General features: G+C 39.9%; 3 protein-coding genes across 3 annotated transcripts in view; 1 reads left to right on the top strand and 2 right to left on the bottom strand.

Annotated features, from left to right (window-relative positions):
* The window catches only part of LOC117213925 (flotillin-2), an 87,664-nt gene that overhangs the window by 16,131 nt on the left and 46,393 nt on the right, over positions 1-25,140 (top strand). The window lies entirely within an intron of this gene.
* Positions 7,326-11,770, bottom strand: LOC117213923 (glucose dehydrogenase [FAD, quinone]). Its single transcript, XM_033459647.1, has 4 exons — positions 11,285-11,770; positions 10,235-10,456; positions 9,582-9,895; positions 7,326-9,245 (listed from the first exon to the last, which is right to left on the bottom strand). Exons 2-4 carry the CDS (start codon positions 10,370-10,372, stop codon positions 7,832-7,834), a joined length of 1,866 nt encoding a protein of 621 aa, XP_033315538.1. The 5' UTR covers positions 10,373-10,456; positions 11,285-11,770; the 3' UTR covers positions 7,326-7,831.
* On the bottom strand, positions 17,908-21,516 carry LOC117213919 (glucose dehydrogenase [FAD, quinone]). Its single transcript, XM_033459641.1, has 3 exons — positions 21,084-21,516; positions 20,722-20,905; positions 17,908-19,666 (listed from the first exon to the last, which is right to left on the bottom strand). The coding sequence occupies exons 1-3, from the start codon at positions 21,486-21,488 to the stop codon at positions 18,360-18,362; spliced, it is 1,896 nt and encodes a 631-aa protein (XP_033315532.1). The 5' UTR covers positions 21,489-21,516; the 3' UTR covers positions 17,908-18,359.

Below are 25,140 nucleotides of genomic sequence, written 5' to 3'. Positions count from 1 at the left end.
CGAAATCGCGAGACACGACAATTTTTCAGGTACATCGGGCACCGCGTTCGGACAGGTTACGCAAAGTGCTTCTTATCGAGACAGTTCGTAATTCGAAGCTATTCGCTAAAACGTTAGGCAAATTAGCGCTAGAATAATAACGATTGCGCACCTCCAATCTTATCAGTAAAGCAGCAGGTAAAACGCCACACGTAAAACAAGAAAAATTTATTTCCATGTTGCTCGTACGAGACTGAAATTATCAAGTGTATTATCGTTTACGAGTTTGTCGACGCTTATTTACTTCAAAATATAATTTACTCGCAAAGTTACAAATAGACTCGGAATCTTTTTATCCTTTGTCACAGCTGTCACACAGTGTTATAACACGATAAAACCTAGTCTTACAAAAGTTATTATTTACGAAGTCCATTATTTTCGGCTCATTTAGTTGTCAAGTGGCAGGAACGTTAAAAAAGATTCGTCCAAATTGATAGAAACTATCGTGATCGATTGTGACAATAACATTCAACACCGATTAACATCTTGACGAACCGTGTACTTAATTTTATCGTATTATCGATAAGATTTGAAACAAACAATTTATATTTCATGTAACGTATATTTGCTGGTCACGTAAGAAAATAGTAGGTAACGTTGTTTATCGCTGGTTTCCCATTAATTCGTATATGTTTAATACAAAGTGACCAAAATTCACGCACGCTTACGAGCGTCAGTGTATATGTAAAACATATTTCTTTTGCACTCGTCGTTTTAAAATAACTGCTCCAATATAAAGCGTCTAAAATAGCGATCGAAAGAGATGGTTCGGTGAACATCCCCTGTAACATGAAAATCGACACTGTATCGTTGTCGGCGTCCTAAAATTCACAACCTTGACCATTATTACATGTACCTTACTTGGAGTTTATAAATCAATCCTTGTTCCAATAGGTATCTCTGTACATGCTTTTCCAACTTCCCTTCACCTAACTTTCACCGCCCTATGGCCAATCGTATTCAAGATTATTTCGTGATTGGTCTAGCCTCGCTCGCGTAAGACTCAGTACTTGAATTATTTTTCGAAACGTGCGCCAGTCTCGCTGGATTCGATCGACCCACTGTTTTCCATTCGACGAGTTTGAATTTTCCAATAAACTTGTTGCCATTGTTGGCTACTAAATATTTCTTAAATATTTGTTTTTCGTTAAAGTGTGACACGTGTATGTTATGTGTGTTGTGAGTTGATTTTGCGCACTTTAGGAAAAGAAACGAGAACAGATGGACTTGGGACTGTTTGTTAAAAAAATTGATCAGACTGGCGTATTTTAAATGTTTTGTGGTTCGTTACATTTTGATTACGCAGTTATTGGAAGGAAAAAAACGAGTGTAATTTGTTGATTGAAAAATTTCGCTATGTTTAATAACCCTGATCGTGTCGTTTATCGTACTTATCTGGTTTTTGAAAAAAAAATTGTACCGCATTTTTTATCGATTCTCTCGATTATAACATAAGTATTGGGTCAGGTATTTTCGAATATCGACGAATTGTATGGAAACCTCGAGCAAGGGTCTATAGCACATTTTAGCCAGAGTTTGATTAACAGTAAAGCATGAATCTGCAATCTCTGCCGATCATTTTTAGTAGACGCAGGGTTTCGTCAGAGGAAGATGTAACGTTGAGCACAAGAAAGACGTTAACCGTTTGAAAGTTATGGAACAGCGTAACTTAAAAATCGCTTTTATTCGAGGTTTCCATTTAATTCGCGCGTGAAATTGGCAGTGTGTCGTCGGCAGGTGCGATAGAACTTGCATCGAACTAATTCGTTTCCGGTTATAGTTGATATCGCCTCGATAACGTGGACGTTGCACCGTGTTACGCAGGCTCTGTAAAAACACGCGTTACTTTCTAATGGTACGCGAGTATTACGCGTAAGCGATCAATTATCAATTACTGCATTACGCACGCGCAATTCCACTTTTCGTTTCCTTCATTTTTAATCTAGCGTATTTCAAGTTTACTCGTGTTCGCAAGGAACAGGCGAGAGCGGGGTTTACAATAGTAGCGAATCGTAATCGACGAAAAGGAAATAGGAGAAATCGTGATATTTTCTTTGGGCTTCTCTCGATGATAACATCGAGTAATTTATTAAAGCATTTGGAATTAATTAATTCTTCTTCGACTCGCAAAAAGAATGGTGTAATAGCAAAGTTCGAGTCATAAATGCTATCCGCCATTTATTTCCATCTGATAAATATTCATCCAAAGCAATTATACATATTACTTCGCTTCTCACATTACTGCGTTAAAGTTAATTTGCGAATGACCAAAAACGGCGAACGAGATTTTGAAAGAGCTTCCCGACGAAACGAAAAATTAGGCAATTCTTAAACAATCTAAATTCTTCAAGGTGAATATTCGATGCTATCTTTGGTAGCTCAGCGGACATTTGTACCCGACGGGGCCACCATCGTCCCAATTACGCCATCGTCTGATGCCGCTTAAGAAAGTGGGAGTCTAAGAAAGTGTTCGTCGTGTCTAGCTTTAAGCGGCTTCGCTCCTGTCATAACTGCTTTCTTTTATTATAGTTATATCCCCTGTAAAATATCCCCGTACCTTGTACCGACGTGAATCGAAAATACGAATGAACTCACGCCCCGTTGCAAACGTAACACGACCGATCACGGCACGACTTTCACTGTCCTCACCTTTCTTCGCACGATGTGCCTAAGAATTTGTAAAATTCGCCAGTTTTGCCCTGTATTCGTTTTTCCATCTCTATGATCAAATGTCAAGGCTAAAGGATTTTAAATGGTCGAGGCGTTTTTTAAACTATCGACGATGTTTCTTTCCGATATATTCCACGGCTGCGTTAGAGCCAATCGACAAGATACCTCGCTCTCGTTCCTTTGTCCAATTACGAGTTTTAATCCCATTACGTTCCTTCGGCCATTTTTGACCGTCTTATCATTCTTGACAGTCTTATCAGTATATATGTTTCCCAGATTGGATTTTATGCTAAATGTCTTCTTAGAATATTACAAATTCCTTTCGCTCGCTGAAATGGGAACAAGATTAAAATATGACAATTCGAAGATGTCAGCAGCTTTAAAGTAACTAGATATTAGGTCGCAGCTACCAACTCTCCGTAATTACAATAAGTTTAATAGTTTAAAACGAAATGCAAAAGCGACGTATCTCTTGATCGTGAACGTGTCGATATTGATTTATTTGCCATTGATAAAATAATAGTTATAAGATAAGATAAAATAATAATATTTATCGAATTCCGAAATGATTGTTTAACAAGTTATATCGTTTCGTTAGATGACTATGAGCAAATAACGGTCGTCTAAAATCAAGTACTAGGAATAAACGGAACTATGTACGAGCGTGTTTGACGCCATGGCTGTGTATGTAAAATAACACGTACATATAAAGACAATTGTCATAGTCTATACTGAAACACATAGGTATATATCACATTTTAAGAAAACTAATTCGTCTATTACGATGTACTTCGGTACGCCCTAACGGTGTCTATCGTTGCTTTCCATCTTCAACTTCCTTCGGAACGGTCTACTTGCAGTGAAACCTCGGTGAATCGAGATATACGCGATACAAAATCGTAAAACAGACGCAAACCGTCCGCGAATAAAGCAAGAAGAAACGATTTCACGATCATTGAGATAGGGAAATCTAACGTAGTTTGAATCGTATTGTTGCGCTACGAGTCTGGTATTATTACCAGATCCAAACGAGATTCGTTTAGATCGAGGATATATCAGTGTTTGCACACGCAAATTTAAGATGGCTCGGTGAAAGTAAGAAACTCCGGAACGCAAACGCAAAGTCGCATCGACTGAATTTTCCATAGCATGGAATCCTTTCCTTATTCGCAATGGATGCGTATACTAGTTGAATGTTCGACGCATCGTGCCGATCGAGGTAGAAAATTGAATGTTATTAGGTACGCTTTTAGTAGAAATTTGTAAAGCTGATATTAAGTATGAACAAAAGAAAAATTGAGTATTTGAGTATGGTTGACGCGTTGCCATTGAGTTTCGCAGGGATAAACACGGTGCAACATTCGCGGGGAGACGTCAGGATTCGATAGAGGCTCGAATGAAGATCGCGATTAATTTCTGTCATAGTTGGTTTCATCGTATCGCAGTCTCCTCGTAGGAAAGAAACTGGCGCGCACGCGAAGCCTCTCTCATCGATCAGTTGTTCTCAACCTTTTCGAAGTTACGGAACACTTTCGAGATTATAAGGAAAATTGGCAGAGCACCGATAATCGCTAATCGTAATGTCGTGAAACAGACAACGAAAATGTACGTAAACGTAGTTTCTCTTAAAATTTATAGTTGGCAGATTATATAACGGTAAAAAAAGAAAACACAAATGACAAAGAAAACGTTATATCGGTAAAAGATGTAGCTAAAATAATTCTTTCGCAAAAATGGAACGTTTAATTTCGCGGAATAGTAATACTCCAGGAAACAGTGGTTAAAAACCACTAACTCGATCGATCTTTTTTCGGTAAATCATTTTTAACCAGCTGCTATATGTATCAAAATGTTGCCCTAAATGTTTCGTCTCGGTATTCCAACAATTGAGATTTTTGTATACTCGTGCTCGGTTGGTCCTCGTTGCGTGCAATTGTGGCAACCACGAAAACTTGCGATCCGATTTACTCGATTTGTCTCTTCGGTTTATGAGCCCTTTTTCCGGAAACGATTATCCTAGTTGAGCTAACGATACATAGGCACAGTAGTAGGGTGAAAGAAAGAAGGTGGACTATGAACGTTATTTCGAATGGGAATTTTAAACGGGTATCATACAGAGTGTTCGGAGTACGATCGTCAAATTGAATTACACAGACCGTTTATCTCTGGATGGGCTCGAGTACATAGAGTCGTAGGTAGCCCGAACGAGTGCGTGCGTTTTAAAGCAAATGGTAAGGCAACAAGAGGTTAATTGCAAGGTGCTCGTTCAGCGCAACGACGAGCGAGATTCGCATAAAAATGACGAAGATTCTGCCTAATTCAACGCGCGCCAGGAAACTAGGAAGCGGAAACGCGATGCAGAAAGCAACGGGAGAATTCGTATTCTACAACGAAACTTTTGGCACGGAACCTGGTTACGTAAAGCGATTCGCTCGTGAAACGAAAGTTCGCCCACGATCCACGTTCTTCCGAGTTCGCATTACACGCTCTCGTCTCGCGATCCAGGTATCCTCCGTGAGAGCAATTAGATAAAGATAAAAATCACTGGATAGATCGATGAGGTGATGTGAGAATATTCGATCGATGCGCGTAGATAGGCGGCATACAAATAAAATTGATCAACTAAAATTTCTAAAGTCGCGATTGACGCGATTCGTGTGATTTTCTTGCTTTTCATTTCAAATTCGAACAGAGATCATTGTCCTTGCTCGCTGATGCGAGACATAGCGCGAGTTAGGTTAGAAAGATGATAGCGGTTAAGAAACGACTTAAAATACAGAGCTTTATTTACATTCCGTAGATGATATGATATAAATAAAGCGATATAAATGGGGAGTATATATATATATATGTCGGAGATGGAAGGAAAACCGGAGCAGCCTTCCCTTTGCAATTTTGGGAAAGTTCTCTAATGCTTTAGCCTAGATTTTATCATAGCTGTAATTAAGCAATTGTTGTCGTTCGATCTGATTGTAATTGTTCGAGATTTGTGATAGCGAAATTCGGCTCGAGGTTGATAACTGGTCGCCGAACGTAGCCACGGTCACGGGATGAACGTTTTGCCTGACGGAGGTGTGTAGTGGTTGTATGGTTCTCCCTAGAAATGTGGTTGTGGCGGCATACGGCCTCAAGAACGGGCCTGGCCACATGGGATTGTACCTCGGAGGTGCCGATATAATGGGACACACGTTATATTAATAATCAAACTCCAGACAGAAACTGCCTAGCAACGGCGTTTGAAACTTTCTCGATGCTTTCAACGAGTATGTATCAAACTTTAGGCAGAAACTGTCTAGCAACGGCGGTTGGAACCTTCTCGATGCTTCCAACGAGCATATAACAAACAAATGCAATCGTACAGCGAGGAAAATTTCCATCAGATTATTATTCGTGCGATCGCCTTGGAGAGTGACGCATCGAGCAGTTTTACCGAGCGTCTCGTCAATCGTATTTTTGTGCCTAAAATTATTCTACGCATAGTAAAGAGTTATCCCGTTGACCGTGGATTCGTTTGAACCCAAGAACATTGTTAATAGCGTTCATTAAACTCATTATTCGTTAAACTTATTATTCGTAAAACATATTATTCGTTAATCTTATTATTCGTTAAACTTATTATTCGTTAATCTTATCATTCGTTAAACTTATTATTTGTTAATCTTATTATTCGTTATACTTTGTGAAGTCTTGTATATATGCGTAAATATAATCTCTGTTTTGTAAAACGATGGCTAATCCAAACGAAGAATTGTTACGCGCCCTAAATTCTAATGTTTACCCGACATATATGTTCCGTTATATTGAGTCTCCGTTCTTTTATACATATAATTCTTGCATAATATGGTATTTTTATATCGCAGTTCTTTATCTTTAATACCATAATATATAAATAATAATATATGTCGGATTACCACTGGGAGTAAGATTGTGGGTATGTATCGGATGTATCTTCGCGGGAATTAGCCATTGATGCCGTACAACACAGGTGTAACAGTTAATCACGGCGATTAGGCACTCGCGAAGCTAGTGACAATGGCTTCAGGTTCGTTAACGAATCCACGGTCAACGGGATGACGAATGCGATCTGATCCACGTATGACTCCATGTACAAGTAACTTATCTGCTAGAACTCCAAGTCAAAGAAAGAGGAAGAGCGAAAAAAAATCCAAGTGGAACTGTCCTTATATATTCCTCTCCCCACCTCTCGGGTCAATCTTTGTTTTTAAGGAAAGCCATACAATCATTCCATACCTCTGTCAGGTACGCGTCCCTCCCGTGACCGTGGCTACGTCTAGTGATCCACTATGTCACCTCGAGCCCGAACCCATCGTCACAAAGCCAGATTGGAACATTAAAACTATTTCTTATTTTTATTGCTTAAGTGTAGCTATAGTAAAAGTCTGGACTAGGGTATTGGGCTTTTTCCCAACATTCCAGACGGAAAGTCCCCCTGTCCTTTCATCTCCGACATATAAAAAACTATGTTTGTTTTATTTACATATGTAAAATATCCTGTATCTATTAATGTTGTAATCTAGCTTTTTCTAATCTACCGCCCTTTATATACACAATTCCTATATTTTTATAGGTAACTAATTACCCTTAATATTGTATTATTATACGAGGTTTGCTGCTCTCGTCGAACGTCTGTATTTCTGTGAGAAATGGCACGTTTAAATTATTCTTTCCGAATAGAGAATATATTTACAAATTGTTTATATTAATAGGAAATAAATAAAGATTTATCGATAAATATTACTGATAAACGCGGAAAGGTATAAAGCTATTTTGTTAGGTAGCAAGGTACGTTTGTTTGGTTTATCCGAGAGTAATTATATCTCTTGGAGATGAGGTACAGGTGTAACGGTTTGGTATCATTGGTGGCTTTCGTTATGAGTTTTCCCGCAAGTCGTCCTTGAAAGTTAAGTCGTTGTGAAAAATACATGCGTTTAGTGCTTTCTTACGCGTTTGGAGGCGAGTATCGCTGATTTTCCAGCAAACCGAGCTGGGAGAAACATCTTTTTCTGCGAAGAAGCGTTACTCCGTTAATCGCGTTTTCACGTTCTAAGCATTTTAAACAACGGAAATCGTTTCAAACGGTCGTTGATCCTTCCTGTGTTGACTACCTTCCCACGTATCGTTCTCTCTTGTACATCCAGTCCTCCTTGATAATATCGCTTGCCTTTTCACCGATCATAATAGTAGGAGCGTTCGGATTTCCACTGACGATCGTGGGCATGATCGACGCGTCTGCCACTCTCAACCCTTTCACCCCGTACACTCTTAATCTCGGATCCACGACAGCCGTAGAGTCGCTCTTTGGACCCATTTTGCAGGTTCCGGTGGGATGATAAATCGTAAAAGTGAAATGTCGAATCGCGCATTCCCAATAATCGTAAGTGTCGAATAGATACCTGTGGCATCCAGGCATACGGATAGTGTGTGGCCTGGAACCGAATCTCTGAAAGGCCGTCGTGTTGGATAACTGTAACGCGATCCTTATGCCATCGATAAGAACGTCCATGTCCTCTTTGTGGGTGAAATAATTCGGATTAATATCTGGATATACTAATGGGTTCTTGCTCTTTAAGCGCAGCCAACCGGAACTTCTGGGTCTCAATAGAAGCGGCAGAATGGACCAGGTTTCAGCGTGAGTCAGCGGTTTGTACATGGTATTGTACACTCTATCTCGCAGACCTAAGATCTTCTTAATCTGATCTCCACCGTCGGAATTGACAGAACTTGGGCCGAAATGGAACTGAACATCGGGATAGTCGTCCGATTTGTTCGCGTATCTGGTGTTGACGAAGGCCAATCCTTCTATTCCGGGATTGGTCATCGGACCCCTTTCGTTTAGAACGTACTCCAGCATCACGGGAATGGTTTGATAACGGTCCTTCTTGAGGCTGATTGGTTCGTTGACTACGAACGTCAGTCCACCAAGACCCACATGGTCCTGAAGATTGTCGCCGACTCTCAAATCCGATATCACGGGTATATCGAACTCCGCCAAGTGTTCTCTAGGCCCGATTCCGGATAACATCAGCAGTTGGGCCGAGTTGATTGTGCCAGCCGATAAAACGATCTCCCGTCTGACTCTTATTACTTGCTGACGACCACCCCTAAGGATCTCGATACCGGTGGCTCTCTTGTCGTCGTTGAACACCACCCTCAACGCTTGCGAGTTCATCGCTATATGGAGATTCTGCCTGTGCTTCACCGGTCTCAAGAACGCTTTCGCGGTGGAGCAACGACTGCCTCGACGTATCGTTGACTGGGTTAACATGAAACCGGTCTGACGCGCGCCGTTTATGTCTCGATTCTCATAGCCAAGCTCCTGACCAGCTTGCAAAAACGCGATCGATAACGGTGTTCTCCACGGAGACTCTTGCACGGTCAGGTAACCACCCATGGCATGATAGGGCGTCCTTGCGAGGTAGGGATTGCGGTTGTCCTCGGATTTCAGGAAGTACGGCAGAACCTCGTCGTAACTCCAGCCGACGTTGCCCAGTCTAGCCCAATTGTCGTAGTCACGGCTGAAATAATTAAGATCGTTATGGCGAAAGATGACGGGAAACGCGGGGCGCGACGACAAACGAAATTAAAATATCTCTCTGTTAATCCTGTCTACGCGTAAACTTGTTATATTTAAGCTCATGTATAAATTTATAAGATACAAACTTCCGTCACAATTTTCTTTTAGATTCCGATAATGTACTTTTTATATTTTTCTTTCATATTGATTCTTTTTTCTTTTTATGCCTCGCGTAATCGATCGTTAAACGAGATAACTAGAAAATCCACCACTATTGAACTACGTTGTCCACTTTTGAAAAAGAAATCAAAGATTCGATTAATCGATCCTGAATTACCGATTACCCCGGACATAAATCATGGCGTTCAACACGCTGCTGCCACCAAGCACCTTTCCACGTGGCCAGTTGCATCTATCGCCGATCATGGCGAGGCAATAAGCCGAAACGGTCGGTGGCGAAGTTTGGTATTTCCAATCCATTTCCGAGAACTGACTATACGCAGCCAATACGGGGACGTCCGAAATTTCATTTTCGTCACCGCCCGCTTCCACGAGCAACACAGTCCAATTCGATACCTCTGACAATCTCGATGCTATCACCGCACCCGCGCTTCCTCCACCGATCACTATGAAATCGTACATTCGTAGAAGCTGAAACGAAAAACATAAGTTAATCGTGTGCAAGCAACGTTCGTACGATACTTGATCGATTTGAAAAGCGATATCTTGGAACTTTTGGAATTTGTTCGAAACGGTGAATCGAAAGCGACTCGACTCAAGTTTAAAGATCTATGTGTCTGTTTTGCCGACTGTCGGTAACGACGACTATGGATTTCTGCTTAACGAACAGTTCGATGAAAATAATGTTACTGAAGGGAACAGTTTTATAACTGATATATAACAACGAACTCTCTTTGCGTCACTCGCGTGCATTTATGATCCTACAAAAGCGTTTTGTATGGTTTACGTATATTAACATTCGAAAAATACCTGGTGGGTATCGGTTGGATGAGATTCTGGATCCGCTTGGTTGTAGCGAAATACGGAGAAGCCGATCGCTAGGAGAGGAATCAGGCTGAATCCGAGGACCGATGCAGTACCTAGCAAAGTAGTTACCCCTATTGCCATTTCCACTTAATTCCACCTCGTGAGAACCACGTCTATTCGGCGAGACTGATGTGGCGCTCGAAACTTCCACGAACGCCAAATTATCTAGAATTTACAAAATTTAATTGTAGTAGTCTGTTTCGACCACTCGCGGAGAGACGCGATCGCGAGGAAGCACGCCAACGGTGCAAGCACGATGTTGACTGTTTGAAAGATGGAAAATCAGTAAAGTTCGGTGATGATGCTGTGGCGGAGGAAAACTAGGGATGGCTGTGTTTAGCGCACGGGATCATCGGATTTGTTGGTGACGATTTTGGCTAAGAGAGCGAGAGAAATAGGCTTCGTTGTTACTTGGTTATTTGCTATAGTGGTGGGTGAGAAAGGATGCTAATCGCTCTCGAGATAAAGTTGCTAGTGGAAGGCCTTCATACGTGAGAAAAGGCAACTTTCCCGTGTCAACCCGTGGTGGACAATAAACTTTAGGAAACAATTCAGCGAAAGAATATCTGTTCGGTTCGAAGGATCTCGACTAGGAAATTCCTGAGATTTACGAAGGGTACGCAGTAAGGATCCGAAGACATCTAGCTGTCCGCGAGAATTGATTGTAATTTTAATAAATAAATAAAAACACAAAAAAAAATCTAGCTGCCATCTCGCTCGCGGTGTGTGGCCTGGTTTGCGTAGAGTGTTGCCCGACGCAACATAGTCTATACTAGTTTCTATCATTGTAACGATCACGAAACGGATGAAAAAAATTGCGCGCGCCAAATAATTCTCAGTTAGAAAATCATATGAATATTTATTCGAATAACGAACGGAATATTAAATTATACAGAGGTTGCTAATAAGCAGAAATATAAGATTACTTCCAATTAAAAGCAAATTGTTTAAATAACTCTTCGTTAATAGCCGCGATCGTGTCATTTATCATACCGGTTATCGTAATTGGATTGAATTTCCGAACAAATAAATTTATGCTGTTCCCTTTTTTCCTTGTTTCGTTAAAACATATTTGCCACTGTGGAAAGTATAATATCTTCGTTCCTTCCTTTTTCATATATTACGTATTCGAATAACGTTCAATCACGACATTCCAATCACTGTAAATTTAAACTTTTTAACATTCACTATTACAAGTAGCGACCACTATTGTAAATAACTTTTCAACCGTTTTAAACCATTTTGTCAATGTCGATTGCCCGGATATTTTATACGGTCACATTTGTTCGTCCTCGTTCTACGTGTTGCACTTTTTCATGACACCACCAGCTTTCTCGAGCAAGCTTCCGAGCTTGTGCACGCGGAAAAGTTTAAAACGCTTGACGATTCGTGTATACGACGAACGTGTGCCGGCAAATGGCAGCGAGAAAACACAGCACCAGCGGCACTGACTCGAACACCGAGTGCCGAGAGTGAAAACCAAACGTGGCGAGAGGCGCCTCCTTTCCCGAGGCCTCCTGAAATCACGTCCTGAGCCCGTACCGTTTGTTCGCTGGTTTGCGTGGCCGGTCTTTTCCGCTGCGCTTCTCCATCTAGATTACGCGATCGCCCTTTTTTCCTTTTGTTCGCTAATCTATCTACGGCTCTTTTCCATTTTCATTTATTCTCCTTCCATCTAATCTCTGAGCGTGTGAACCGTATCTTAAGAAAATTTGTTCTATGATATATAGATGAGAGGAAAGAAATATGAGAAGAGCTTCGGAATGTCGAGGCTCAGCTATCGCGAATTACGAGCACAAAGAAAGTTTTAATACATAGCGAAGGGAAAATATTTTGATTTATTTAATTCTTTATTAAAGTCACAAAAATACACTTGGACCTATTCCATCGATTTAAAACAATACCGAAAGTGCGGCATGTTAACTGAAGAATGTACCTACGTATCTGACGAAAGCCATCCCAAGCCGTCAGAAATAATGGAAAGTTTTTCAAAGTGGTACGAAACCGATAAGCTCGTAATTAAGGCTAATTAAGTACAGCAATATACGAATAATACAAATTATAAGTATTTTTAAATGTAGGAAAATTATACGTGTACTTTCCAAATGAGAGAGATAGAGAGCGAGAGAGAGAGAGAGAGAGAGCGAGAGAGAAAGAGAGAGAGAGAGAGAAAGGGAGCACAGCCAGATCGTTATACGTATCTCGCTAAGATTTCGTTTGTAATCTCGTATTTTCTAGTTATTTTCGTTTGTCCGATCATTTGCAAAATATTTTCGTCCGTTTCGTTGCCCGGTAAAATCTAATTTCTCCAAACAGAACTGCATCATTATGGAATCGTTCCAACGTTCGCCATAAAGGGAACCGAATTAAGAGTCTTTGTACGCGTGTCGGGTCGTGAGTCTTTCTCTTTGCCTCCGTGACGGAAGCCACGGAATCTCGCATCGAACCACGCGGATACTTTCTCTCGTCTTCTACGGTCCGCGTGCCATTCAGGATGGTTGACGCTTTTGTGCATCGAATTCGGTCGCTCGTGCATCGTTTCTAGTTCGCGTCTTCTGACTCGCTCCGTTTTTCCAGTTAACCTTGGCCTTCGATCGAAAATTGCGGTGAAAGAAACCTCGGTCTTCCTCCTCCTACTCCGAATGGCCTCGTTCGCCACTTCCGCATCGCTTCACTCGTTCGACATCATCGTTACTAATTCTAAAATTTTCGAACGTAACACGAGCGTTTAGCGTTGCGAGATACCGTTGCCGAGATTCGTTACCGAGACGAATGACTAAATTATAAAATTATCGAGTAAATTATAGTAAATGATAAGACTTGGTCTGTTGTTTTATGAAAACGCGAATGAGCTTATTACTCGATCTAAGAATTTTTATATCATTCGTTTCGGAATTGATAACTGTATGAAAATACAAATCCTTAAAACGTTTATCCGGAAAACAACAAATAGAGGTATTCATACGAATGCTGCCATTAAAAAGAGACGTAATATCTCGTCTTTTCACTGCGAAAATATCGACAGTGTCCGTATTGTGTAAGTAACGATGAAATCATCCGAATCTTGGCGTTAGAATTTAATCTCGGAATTAAGATTAATAATCCGTGGAAGACACAATGTCTGTGTTGAAATAATATTATGTGATATTTATTAAACAATTATTACAAGAAATATAAGTGTGTTGTGGAATGTAGATAGTTGGCTAGTTATTCTCGGACTAATCAGTCCGACTGACTTAGTGACCCATGGCCCTTAAAAAGGTTGCGATAGATGCGGTAGCGAGTGTGACCTATGTAGGTGTCTGTGTGGCGTCACACGTGCCACGGAACCTTCTAGTAACTTCTCGACGTGCCCAATGTTCCATCCATATCCTTACGCTTCTTCCGCCGAATTCTCGAATTCATGCATGCGCTGGTACATCTCACGAACGCACGCTAGTGGGGATATCTCTGGGCAACGAATGGAAGAATCCGTTCGATCAATCATCTCATCTGTATGCGATTGATATCGTTGTATTTCAACACTTGGTCCAATCTATTTCGCCCTGTCATTCGCGATTCGATTCTCGTCGAAGTAACATAGAGTGTCCTGTTAAAAATTTCAAACTACGATACTAGATGGCGCGTGACAGATTATCGTTACTACCTATGCTTGCGTTTCTCGTGAACGTACATTTTTGCTGTATCGTGGGTTAAACGTGACGCAACCTTTTCGATTTCCTCAGACTTTATTAATTAGAGCGAGGAAATTACGATTTCTCGTCGTTTTTGTCTCGTCGCTGAAACGTAAAATTCTTCGGCTGCGTATGCGTTTTAATTCGTAATTTTATCGTTCGCGATCGCAATCGGCGTTACATTTTACAAACTTTCGGTGGTTGGCATGTTCGCTGAAAACAATGTAGCGCCATTGAAAGCAGCTTGACGCGAATGTCCCCGAAAGTTATTCCAATGTGTACTACTTTCTTTGAATAGCTTTGTTCAAGTTGTTACGCGATTTTCTGCCACAACTGCGTTCTAGATTTACTTATTTAATTGGTTTCTTTTTAGTTCGACACACGCAGCATTTAATACGTGTAATTAATACGTGTAATTTAATACGTGAATGTATGCATATGGTAGTACAATCGATGAATTATGTGGCGAAATTACGCTTAAAATTAAAAGGTAAAAAATAATGCTTCGATTTTTCCGCTGATAAATTGATTTTGTCTAAATTCGGTATAATTTCTGCGTTTGGGTTTAGGAGGTTTTATTTCTCTTTATAGCTATATTTGACGAGTCATCGCGTTGCCTGTTCATTTATACAGGATGCTCCAGCGATTATCACCAATCGTAATCGGCAATGAGTTCACTGTGCGGAAGTATAGAATACAATTTTGTCTGTGATAAAATCAAATTTGAAAATTTATGCGAATTAGTATTGGCTAATTAGCGAATAAACGAAAATTTTATTCTCTCGTAAACGAAGCGTCATACGGATGAATCTTATTTTATATTTTTGGCTTATCTTTTCACGTAGAATTCCCCTTTTTCCGATTGTATCACGATTGATCGAACACTTTGTATACGTAGAAATTCCAGTCCTTCGCGATTACCAAATGGCTTATCTAAAATTTCGAAGCGTCTCTGGGAGAGACATTTCGATAAAAGCAACCGTTTCAAATATCTTTCTTTCGGAAAGTTCAACGCAATCTACTCGTAACGCACGTGCCATGCGAGAAAGTTCGGCACATCTCGACGTGTTAACGCAGTTATCTGTCTTGCAAAATGTCCGAGATATTTTACCGTTAAATCATCTGAAAAACGTTTTTATACGTTCCTTTTATTTCTTCGATCAAGTTGCAAATATTTTAAAAGACGTTTTTCTTTCGAAAAACTTTTATACGCCAAGTGAAATTTATTTTTACTTCTTTATCGGTTAAGAAGAGCTCGGAGGAGCGTACACAGCGAATCTTATTCTCTTTCAGGATCTCGCGTTCAGAGATCGCTGCGTACCTACGTGACGTGCATCACGTGCATGTAGTGCGTTTTACTTTTCTTCAGCCTCGTTGAAGTTTCATGGCTGCAATTACGCGTTAAATAATAATCCTTTAGTCAGCAGTTTGACCGACGTTAACACCGACAATTCCATGACTATACGTAGACTATTTACGAACCATTGTATCCACTTGTTTCACTGGGCACGCAACAAGGCACCAATTGCGCAATATTTTCGACTATCTCAGAAACCCATAAAGGAAGAATGATTAGTTGCGTAAAACTGTTTTGAAATTTCGTCGAAATTATCGTTGCATAATCTACAAGAATTCTCGTAAAAATCGTTCTGGACGATTTTGAAAAATTAATGGAGATTTAGGCAATCTCGAATAATTTGCCATCTCTCTTAATCGATCGTTTTTTGCCATTCAGACGTCGAATTGCCTGAAAATTCCATTTCTCGAGCGATTAACTGATACTTTTTTCTTCCTTTAAGGATATTCACGCGTTCGTCAAATATTTTTTAACCATCTTGGCTACAAATTTATGCAAATACAGCGCCGATTTAGAAGAACGAACATTATTTAACACGTAGGTACATACGTTTGACGTTACTTTGGATGTTACAGGTAACGCACGCAAGAAGAGCACGTGTTTTATCGAAAAGAGGAAAAAATCGTTAGAATCTCTTATTATCGTTGTGTGATTTACGTAACGCATTGCAAGAGAAGTGTACTTTCATTCGTCTAGCATACGTTCAAGGACGTTTAAGAGGTATGTAACTGGCAATGTAATTCGGCTATCGCATTTCAGCGATGGAAAAATTGTTTACGATCCAGTTCATATTCCGCAATTGACCGATGAATGCGATGTTCCATCATTCCATCAAACACGGTATTGTAAGATATTTCTTTGCAGGATAATTTGTAAGGTAGTTGAAAGTAAAGCTTCTATTTCGAGGTCTGTCGCCTCTGAATAAACATATTTGTCTCGTGTCTATATTTATTTCATTCACATTTTTTGATACAATAAATTATAGAACGGTTACCTTTCACGGTGACTAATTGCAAGTGTATTTACTTTGTACATTTACCTTTGAAATTGCCAGGCTCGGTAAATTTTGCAAAAAGACTAACGTTCAAAAAACCCTACTTAATGCTACAGTGGCTATCAAAAGTACTATAGAATTGACGTACCGATTAATCAGGTCCAAGTACATTAACTTTCGTATAATTCGGTAGTACATACTCTCGTGTCGTTACAGAAATTTCATGCTATGAGAATGAAACGTAGATTCTGATAAAAAAAAAATGCTTCATTGGAAACTAAGGGTGGCTACCCGTTGCAGCCATTAATTAACTATAATTGATTAACTTAACGTAACTTAAATATTCCCACTATTTCTACTATTACTATTATTCTAGTTTTCGAGCTTTCGGAACATCGACAACGGCTAAAATATGTACATATTGTATACGGTGAATTTGACGATATTAATAAATAACGGTATTAATTATTTACAAAATCAACAAGTTCTAATGGTAACGACATTTATATCATGATATAGGAAAATAAATATTATTTGGTCACAGGTAGCGCATTCGTTTCTTTAATTTACGAATAAGTTAGTTACGAATGTTGTAGCTACGTATAAATTATTCGAATTAGCATTTATCTATTTCTTTCTACATATGTATATCATCTGTAACAGATTAAATAGTTAGTCTCGATTTTACAAACCTACCTAGAAGTCTCCTTCGGATACCTCGCTTGCTTCTTACAGTATCTTTCCAGAAGCAGAACCTTCGGTATTTAAAATTGAAATAAAACGTACTCGCGTTTCGCATTATTCGCATCATAGTTATTCGAGTCGAAAGTAGATCACAATATTATGTAATAGATCGTTGGTACCGACTACCTTATTTATTTAATTCGTTAAATCTACATTCTAGGCATCAACAGATCGTTGATTCTCGCTTACGTTGACCGACGTTCGTTCACGACTTTATAGCTTCTCGATTAAACCCAGAGAAATATCACCACACCCTGTATAAAGGGGCGGGTCATACATCATGTTGCATAAGTAAGTAGTTCATTGGGTGATCGAGCACGTGTAAATGCTGCTTATCGATTATGTTGTAATACGGGAATTTTAAAAATTAAAACGAGTTTGCCAAAGCTGTCACATGCTTTATCTTCGTCTTTCTCTAATCATCGGTAATTTTTCCAGTAGGAAAATAGTTAAACGCGAAATATTTTCCTTCTTATTCCTTGTGTAACAGAGAATAAAATAAAAACGAGAACACGATGATAATTATACGACGATGACATATCGATATAAAAGTAGAAAAAAAATATTTAAAAAATTGTTGATTCTTAAATAGCCTGGACTCGAGCAAAGTCGTTCTTGTTATACGGAATTTACTTCTGGTATCTTTTCATTTTTTCTTTTTTTTCTCTCTTTCCGACAACTTTCGATCTGACCCAAGAGAAGAAAGTGAGAGGATTGAAAAAGACATCGGTAAACCATAAATTTCCGAGAAGCGGACGCTTATCGAAAAGTTCTTTCAGAACGTTTAACTCTATTTTAGAATAGGATTGATGTTTTAGAACATTTGTTTCATATATGTTCCTTTTTCGCTAACGGAAAACGAATTTGTTTCTCACTTTCAGATTTTAAAGGTTCGCATCGGATACGTTTACGTGGTTAGCAGTATAGGTAACCACGAAACGATTCGATCGTACATTACGACGGTCACATTTCCTATCCTTTAGTCGTGTGAAAAAAATATAAAATACGCATTTCCTTTAACGTCATCGAGTCCTCGATCGATAAATTACTTACAAATTACTTATAAGCGAACCTAACGACAATTAAACGATCGCATCTCCTTGCGTTCCTCCGTATCGTTAAATTAAAAGCCTAATCAAACGGCCGTATCGACGGAGAACGGTATTTCCATTATGTGGATCTACATCGATCTCGATACTAGTCCCTTTTCTCTTATTTCTTATTTACGAAATAACGCGGCAAGTACATCTACTCGGCGATCGACGGAACAAGCTGATTTCTCGGCAAGAATTCTTCCAGTCACGTTGCGACGATCGTGGCGTTGTCCCTCTTCCTCCGTGATAGCCATTGCTTCTTAACCAAATCCGCGCCTTTCTCTCCGATCATGATCACCGGTGCGTTTATGTTCCCGTTGGTGATCGTCGGCATAATGGACGCGTCGATTACCCTCAACCCGGTCACACCGTAGACTCTGAGTTCGGGGTCGACGACGGCCATGGGGTCGGTCGGTGGACCCATTTTCGCTGTACAGCTCATATGATAGATCGTCATAGTGTATTGTCGTATGGCACAGTTCCAATATTCGTCGGTGAACATAGGTATGTGGTTACAGTTGGGTAGAGCGCGATTGTGGAATCTGGCACCGAATCTTTTCATGCTGCTCGTCTCTCCGAAAGCTATCGCAGCCTTCACGCCTTCCCTCAGGACATTCACGTCGTAAGGGTGGGTCAAATAATTGTGGTACATCAGGGGATAATCCAGAGGGTTTTTCGACTTTAGTTTCACGAAACCGCGAGATTTAGGCCTGAGAAGCATGGGGAACACCCCGAACAGGTCGCGGTAATTAATGTTCTGGAATACTTGCTTGTAAAAATCGTCCGTGAGTCCGTGAGCATTTTTCACGTGCGTGCCTCCGTCGGAGCTAGTGGAGGAAGAGGTCAGCATGAATTCTATATCGGGCCAATCGTCGCTTTGATTTGCGTATTTCGTCGAGATAAAACCTACGGACTCTAAGCCTACGTTCGTGGTTAATGGTCCGTCTTCCGTGATGGCGTACCGTAGAGCGGAATTAAGGTTCACCAGGCGAGTCATCACGGTACTGATCGGGTAATCGATCAAGAAAGCTAGACCACCAACCGCGATGTGATCCTGCAGGTTCTGTCCAACTCCGGGAGAATCGTGCACCACTGTAATTCCTACTTCTTCCAGGTGTTGTCTAGGTCCAATTCCCGAGAGCATTAACAGCTGAGGAGAATTTATGGCACCCGCCGAGAGAATGACCTCCTTCCTGGCGTAGACTACCTCTTTCCGGCCTTCTTTGATGAACTCGACGCCGTAGGCTTTTTTCGTTCGTGGATCGATCAGGACCTTGGTTACGTGACTCCACAGGGATAGATGAAAGTTTTTTCGTAACTGAATGGGTCTGATGAATGCTTTCGCGGCGCTGCATCTCGTTCCTCTTCGCATGGTATATTGGTAGAAAGCAAAGCCGGTCTGTTGCTCTCCGTTTACGTCTACTATGTCGTAGCCCATCTCTTCGCCGGCCTGTAGGAAGGCCACTCCTAGAGGTGTGTTGTAGGGCGAGTCCTGAATCGTCAGGTACCCTCCTTCGAGAAGAAACGACAAATATTTAGTCGAATTAGAGATCGTTTCATTTTAATTGAGAGAAAAGAGAATAGAAGCACGAATACGATCGATGGATATTTTATATACAAGGTGGTTGGTAATTGGTGGTACAAGCGGAAAGGGGGTGATTCTACGCGAAAAAAGAAGTCGAAAATATAGAATAAAAATTTTTCGTTCGAGGCTTTGTTTTCGAAAAAATCGACTCTGAATTTTCGCTGGGTGCACTTTATCATGTCTCGTTATAACGGATCTCACTGTAGATCGTTGTCTCGATGGAAAAATTAAAAAAAAAAGAAAAAAAAAATTAAAAAAAAAATTGTTATTCTATATTTTCGACTTCTTTTTTCGCGTAGAATCACCCCCTTTCCGCTTGTACCACCAGTTACCAACCACCCTGCATATCGTTAGTAATACGATGCAAATGCCATGTTATCATTGAAAATCAATTTGTTATCTCTCTACAAACAGACTCGCTCTTCTGATGTATCGTAATTGTTGCACGTATTTTAAAAATCTCTTGCTCGGCAAGATCAATTATAATTTGAATCACTTGCGTATGGAATTGAAGTCTCGGACGCATTAGAGCAAAATCACAACCAACTTAACCACTTTTTTCTTAGATCTCGTATATCAGTTTGGTGGACATTATCGCTATAACGATTAATCGTTGCCACTCTAATTGTTAGTAAAGAAAGTGATATTTATGCGAATGATCAAAATATAACGTGTAATCTTCCACGCGTATTCTTTTAACGGAGGAATTTTTCTTTCTATAGTATTTTACAATTATACTCGTTTCACCTTACGTAAAGATTGGAATCTGTTCTGTTAATAATATGTGTTATATTAATGCGTTAATAATGTATTCTGATAATAATTTATGAAAAATCACTTAGGTATAAGGCTGTAATACGTAATAATATTGGCCGTATAATGCCCATCGATTCGTTAAATCGAGATATAAAAGAAAGAAGATCCAAGCTTTTAGCTTGCTTGTTTGTTAATAAATATTTGTATTAAAAATATAGCGTCTTACCAGTGGCATGGTATCTAGTGTTGCGAGCTAAATAGGGATTTCTTTGATCTTGAGATTTTTTGAAATAAGGCAAAACATCCTCGTAACCCCATCCAGGGTTTCCGAAACTTTCCCACTGATCGAAATCTCGTCGATTTCCTCGAATATAGAGCATCGTGTTAAGCACGCTCGAGCCACCCAAAACCTACAATACCATTAAAAAGAGATATTAAATATTTTCAATCGTGAAAATATACTGGTTTCCGACTTTGCATCTTCGCAATTACTGAAAAGTCGGAAATAGAGATTTTTGAGAAAATTAACGTTCTAACGTTAATAAAATATTCAATCAGAATATTTCTTTGCTACAAAAATGTTTCAACCTTTCCTCTGGTCCAACAGCATCGTCGATCGATCATCGCTTGACAAGCGGAATCTTGCGGCTGAGTCCTATATTTCCAATCCACTTTGCTCTTGTGCAAATAAAGGGATAGTATAGGGACATCCGTTATCTCGGTTTCGTGTCCTCCAGCCTCTAACAACAGCACATTCCACTTAGGATTTTCTGTAAGTCTGTTCACAACCACGCTTCCAGCCGATCCACCTCCTACCACCACAAAATCGTATTCCTTTCTTATATTCTTCGTCACTTTAGGATAATTCTCAGGATCCATCAGATCGTAATTGTAGTATGCTAAAGCCGCTATGATAATAGGAATTATCGCCACCTTTCCAAGTAGAACAGTGGCACCCTTTACCGCCAACGTGGCTGCTGTCACGATACTCATTTTTCTGCCGTTTTTTTATCAACCTTTTTTCCGCCAAATCTTCCCAATTACAGCTACGTTTCGAACGAAACATTCGAGTTTCAATTCTTTTTTTCTTCTTGCTTCTTCTTCGAGTCTCTGTTACGCGTCGAGGGTTCTGAACATTCTCGAAGAAAGAAGAGATCGCGCTGTGGAAAGTCTGCTTCTGTAATAATAAAATCGAACGATGTCACCGAGCCCTGTTATTATACAAAGCTCCGTTGCAAGTCGTGGAAAGTAAATTCTTCGCGACGAATTAAAAGAATCGTCCGATTCGCGAGTGACAGACCGACGTTTTCTTAATACGTATGCTTGAGAAAACCTACAAAGAGATGAAATAACGTTCTTGCCAATCGGAAATTTTGCGAAGAATTTTACCTGATCTTTGATTTAATTATATGTTAAAATTCGCTGACAAGAGTAAGCTTCTTGAGGAAGATGAGAATTTTGTGATTTATTTCCCATAAAGACTTCTCACAGAGACGAGAAAAGACATATTTTTCTGTATACACAGTGATAAAGGAAGTAAAATTAACTCCTGAAACTTTACACCTGCGCGAGAAACACTTTTTCAACGATTCGACTTACGTGTCCACTATTTTTTAATCGCTCTATGCACTGCTGCTCGTGGCGTTTCGTATCATCACGAGACAATAAACCTGAAACTTGGAAACACGGTTTCTCACTTACATGTTAACGAGGCTTATATTCACCGGCACGAAACTCGTCATCCCGACTGTCAGTCGTCGATATAGTACTCGACGAGAAGCAACTGCAAAGCACGCTGCGAAACGATTCCAAGTTATCTCGCGTTTGCATAACTTTCTTTTTTTTTAACGATGCAGTCCAGTGACATCGCTATTCACGGGCAACCTGTCGCTCGTTGCCGATCGTACATTTTCAGTCAGGTTCGCGATACACTTTCTTTTCCTTTTGCGGATCTCGTCATTCGCTCGTAACGATTGGTATTTTTGGTACAAGAGAGGTGTATTATACGTCGGTGGAAATAGTAAGAAAGTTCGTTTTGATTCGTCGAATGGAACGCTGCAAACAGAATTAAGCGCGGTTAAAAAAAATCGCTCTCGTATTTTTCGTGTTCGTTTAACGACTAACTAATCATGACTCAAAAATTAAAAAAAGTATCATGTTACTTTCACGAAACGTAGACAATAATCGTATAAACGTAAGAGTGTTCACCAAATAAATCATCGTTTCTGACACTACCGTTTGCAGCACTTGTTCCATTCAACTTTACTCGTCCAACGGTTCTGTAGATTTTATTTTATTTCCACGACACTAAATCATCGCTAAATCATCGTTTCTTTGATACTCACTCTCCAGTTTCGGACTATCGATTCCTACTGTCGTTCTACGAAAATCGTTCGAACGATCGATCGCGTGACTAGGTATATTCCGCGAGGTTGAGAAAAAGGCACGATCCTCGTGGACCATGCGTGGAGGCATGCATGGAAGCCGATCGAGCAACTCGCGAACGCAGAGAAAGCGAAAGACTGAATGCTCGAACATCACGTTCTACGTATAAAACGTACCCGTAGTACCACCACTTTGGTCCTACCATCCGACCACTACTGACCCTTGGGGTGAAATGTTTCGTATGTGTGGCCAATCGGTGACCGATGCCACGATCGTTACACCAGCGTTACATGCACCGGCATTCTACAAACATTTTACTGAAATAAGCGTCGATGTCGTGGAATAACTGGCCGATTTAGACGCCGAGACACAAATATCCAGTTACCTTCACCTACAACGATGGTTATGTGACTAGAATCACAGAAGTCGTTGTATCCATTAGGAGTCTTACCATTTATGATATACTGGTACCGGTTTAATTGACCGTATCTGTCTACGTCGATTCATCAAACTAACTTCCAACGAAGCGATCCTTTAACGCCTATATAAAATAGATAAGAGCGTCTTGTGTTGTATAATTTTATCAATTTTCAGATTTTTAAAAATCTAATTTGAAAAATTGGCGTTCGTGAATCATACGACGGTTTCATTCGATCGTTCAAAGATACTGCCGAGACTAAGATAAGTTACCGAAACCTGATTTTCGCTTTCGTAAACGATCAACGGTGACAAGTATTTTTAGTGGACATTTGATTACGGGGACTTCCCACGAAATAAGTTATTGCTCGTCGAAAAGATCGTTATGCCACGCTGTATACGTACTACATACGCTTTGTTTAACGAGATGTAATCATATTTGCAAATTAGCATGCATAATATCGTTTAAATCGTGACCCGTTTTACATTCTTCTTTTTTATATCATAGGTGAATAATGTAAAAACGACATGCACGACATGGATAAAGATAACTAACTATATAATTGCGTTATGGGAATATGGAAATAAAATTCATTGGAATAAACATTAGGTTCGTTATGAAGAAATCTCTGATTAAACAGTTCTACTTTTATACCGTTGATCGATCGTCTCTGCGTGAATTTTAATACCGCAACGTTCTCATAAATCGCTTTTGAAAGCGAAACGAACACGAATAAAAATAGATTCAAAAATGTTTACCACGCGATAAATAATCTATGCGTGTATTTATCAAACAGCAATCTCGAGTAGCATTTTTAGTCGCGTTTGATCGATTTTTCGTGGCATATTAGTGGACTGAAAGACGAAGATCCGGAGAACGAACGACAGCTTTGCATTTTTCGCACGCTTTCTCCTTCTCTTTCTGTTCGATTATCCCTTGCTCCTCGGCTTTCGGTCGTGGTCATCGCCGCATTCTACAAGTACCATACGTTAGACGGAAGCATTTCACTTTCGCCCAGGCGATTTTGAAATCGCCTTGGTCAAGTTGCCTTTTCACTCCAATTGTACGATATCGCGTCCGTATACTACCGCGTATCTGAAAAATTGGGAAAGACCCTTCGAGTGAAAGTTTTTCGTTTCTACGCGATGTCGGTTATACTTACAGCGACGAGTGGCCATGATCGTAATCGAGCGTTGGATCATCGTGTTTCGTCTTTTCGAAGGAACGAAATTTTACAGAGAATTTACCATTATGCGATCGAGAGAAATATTAATTTATTAGTCGAGTCGTTCTTTAGTCGGAAACTTTTCTAATTATCGATCGATTTTAGCGAATCGAAACTTTACGATCGTAAATAACGAATCTATTGTTTCCATATCGAACAGAGAACGATATAACTCGCGAAACCGTATCGTTGGTTTACCGATCAGGTTTTATCCAGATGGAAGAATCGTCGACTTGAAAATCATAAAAGTAGATTGTGCGATAATAACCACGGGTCTTCGCATATTTCGCGATGCTCACCGATGTTTTCTAGAAGATTACCTTTCTTCGTACAGTTATTAGACGGAGGTCACTGGAAATGGGTAGAATATAGAATCTTAAGAGTTTCTGCCGTAAAAAAACGGACGATAATTATATCGTACCGTAATCGTGCCAATAAAAGAAAAAAAAAACGTTGGCAGAAAAAATTGGAGCAACAGTAATAGATACATTTCACAGCTGTTCGTTATTGATAATCTAATTATCGGCGGGCACTTAGTTTAGCACTTTGATATCTTGATGCCAAGTAATAATTATACGAGCTTCGTTGCATCTTTACTCATTCGTGACATAGTTATA

The sequence above is a fragment of the Bombus bifarius genome, unplaced genomic scaffold, assembly GCF_011952205.1.
Source record: "Bombus bifarius isolate JDL3187 unplaced genomic scaffold, Bbif_JDL3187 scf7180000009145, whole genome shotgun sequence".
NCBI lineage: Eukaryota > Metazoa > Arthropoda > Insecta > Hymenoptera > Apidae > Bombus > Bombus bifarius.
Note: the sequence above shows the minus strand (reverse complement) of the source record. Positions and strands in the feature narration are given on the sequence as shown.

What these genes read in the sequence shown, in the direction of transcription:
- LOC117213923 (XM_033459647.1), bottom strand. Translation starts at nt 10,372, where the DNA reads ATGGCAATAGGGGTAACTACTTTGCTAGGTACTGCATCGGTCCTCGGA. An exon ending in ATCCAACCGATACCCACCAG is followed by an intron (nt 9,896 to 10,234) that starts GTATTTTTCGAA and finishes TTTTCGTTTCAG; the next exon opens with CTTCTACGAATGTACGATTT. An exon ending in ATTTATGTCCGGGGTAATCG is followed by an intron (nt 9,246 to 9,581) that starts GTAATTCAGGAT and finishes TAATTATTTCAG; the next exon opens with CCGTGACTACGACAATTGGG.
- LOC117213919 (XM_033459641.1), bottom strand. Translation starts at nt 21,488, where the DNA reads ATGAGTATCGTGACAGCAGCCACGTTGGCGGTAAAGGGTGCCACTGTT. An exon ending in GCTGTTGGACCAGAGGAAAG is followed by an intron (nt 20,906 to 21,083) that starts GTTGAAACATTT and finishes ATGGTATTGTAG; the next exon opens with GTTTTGGGTGGCTCGAGCGT. An exon ending in CACTAGATACCATGCCACTG is followed by an intron (nt 19,667 to 20,721) that starts GTAAGACGCTAT and finishes TTCTTCTCGAAG; the next exon opens with GAGGGTACCTGACGATTCAG.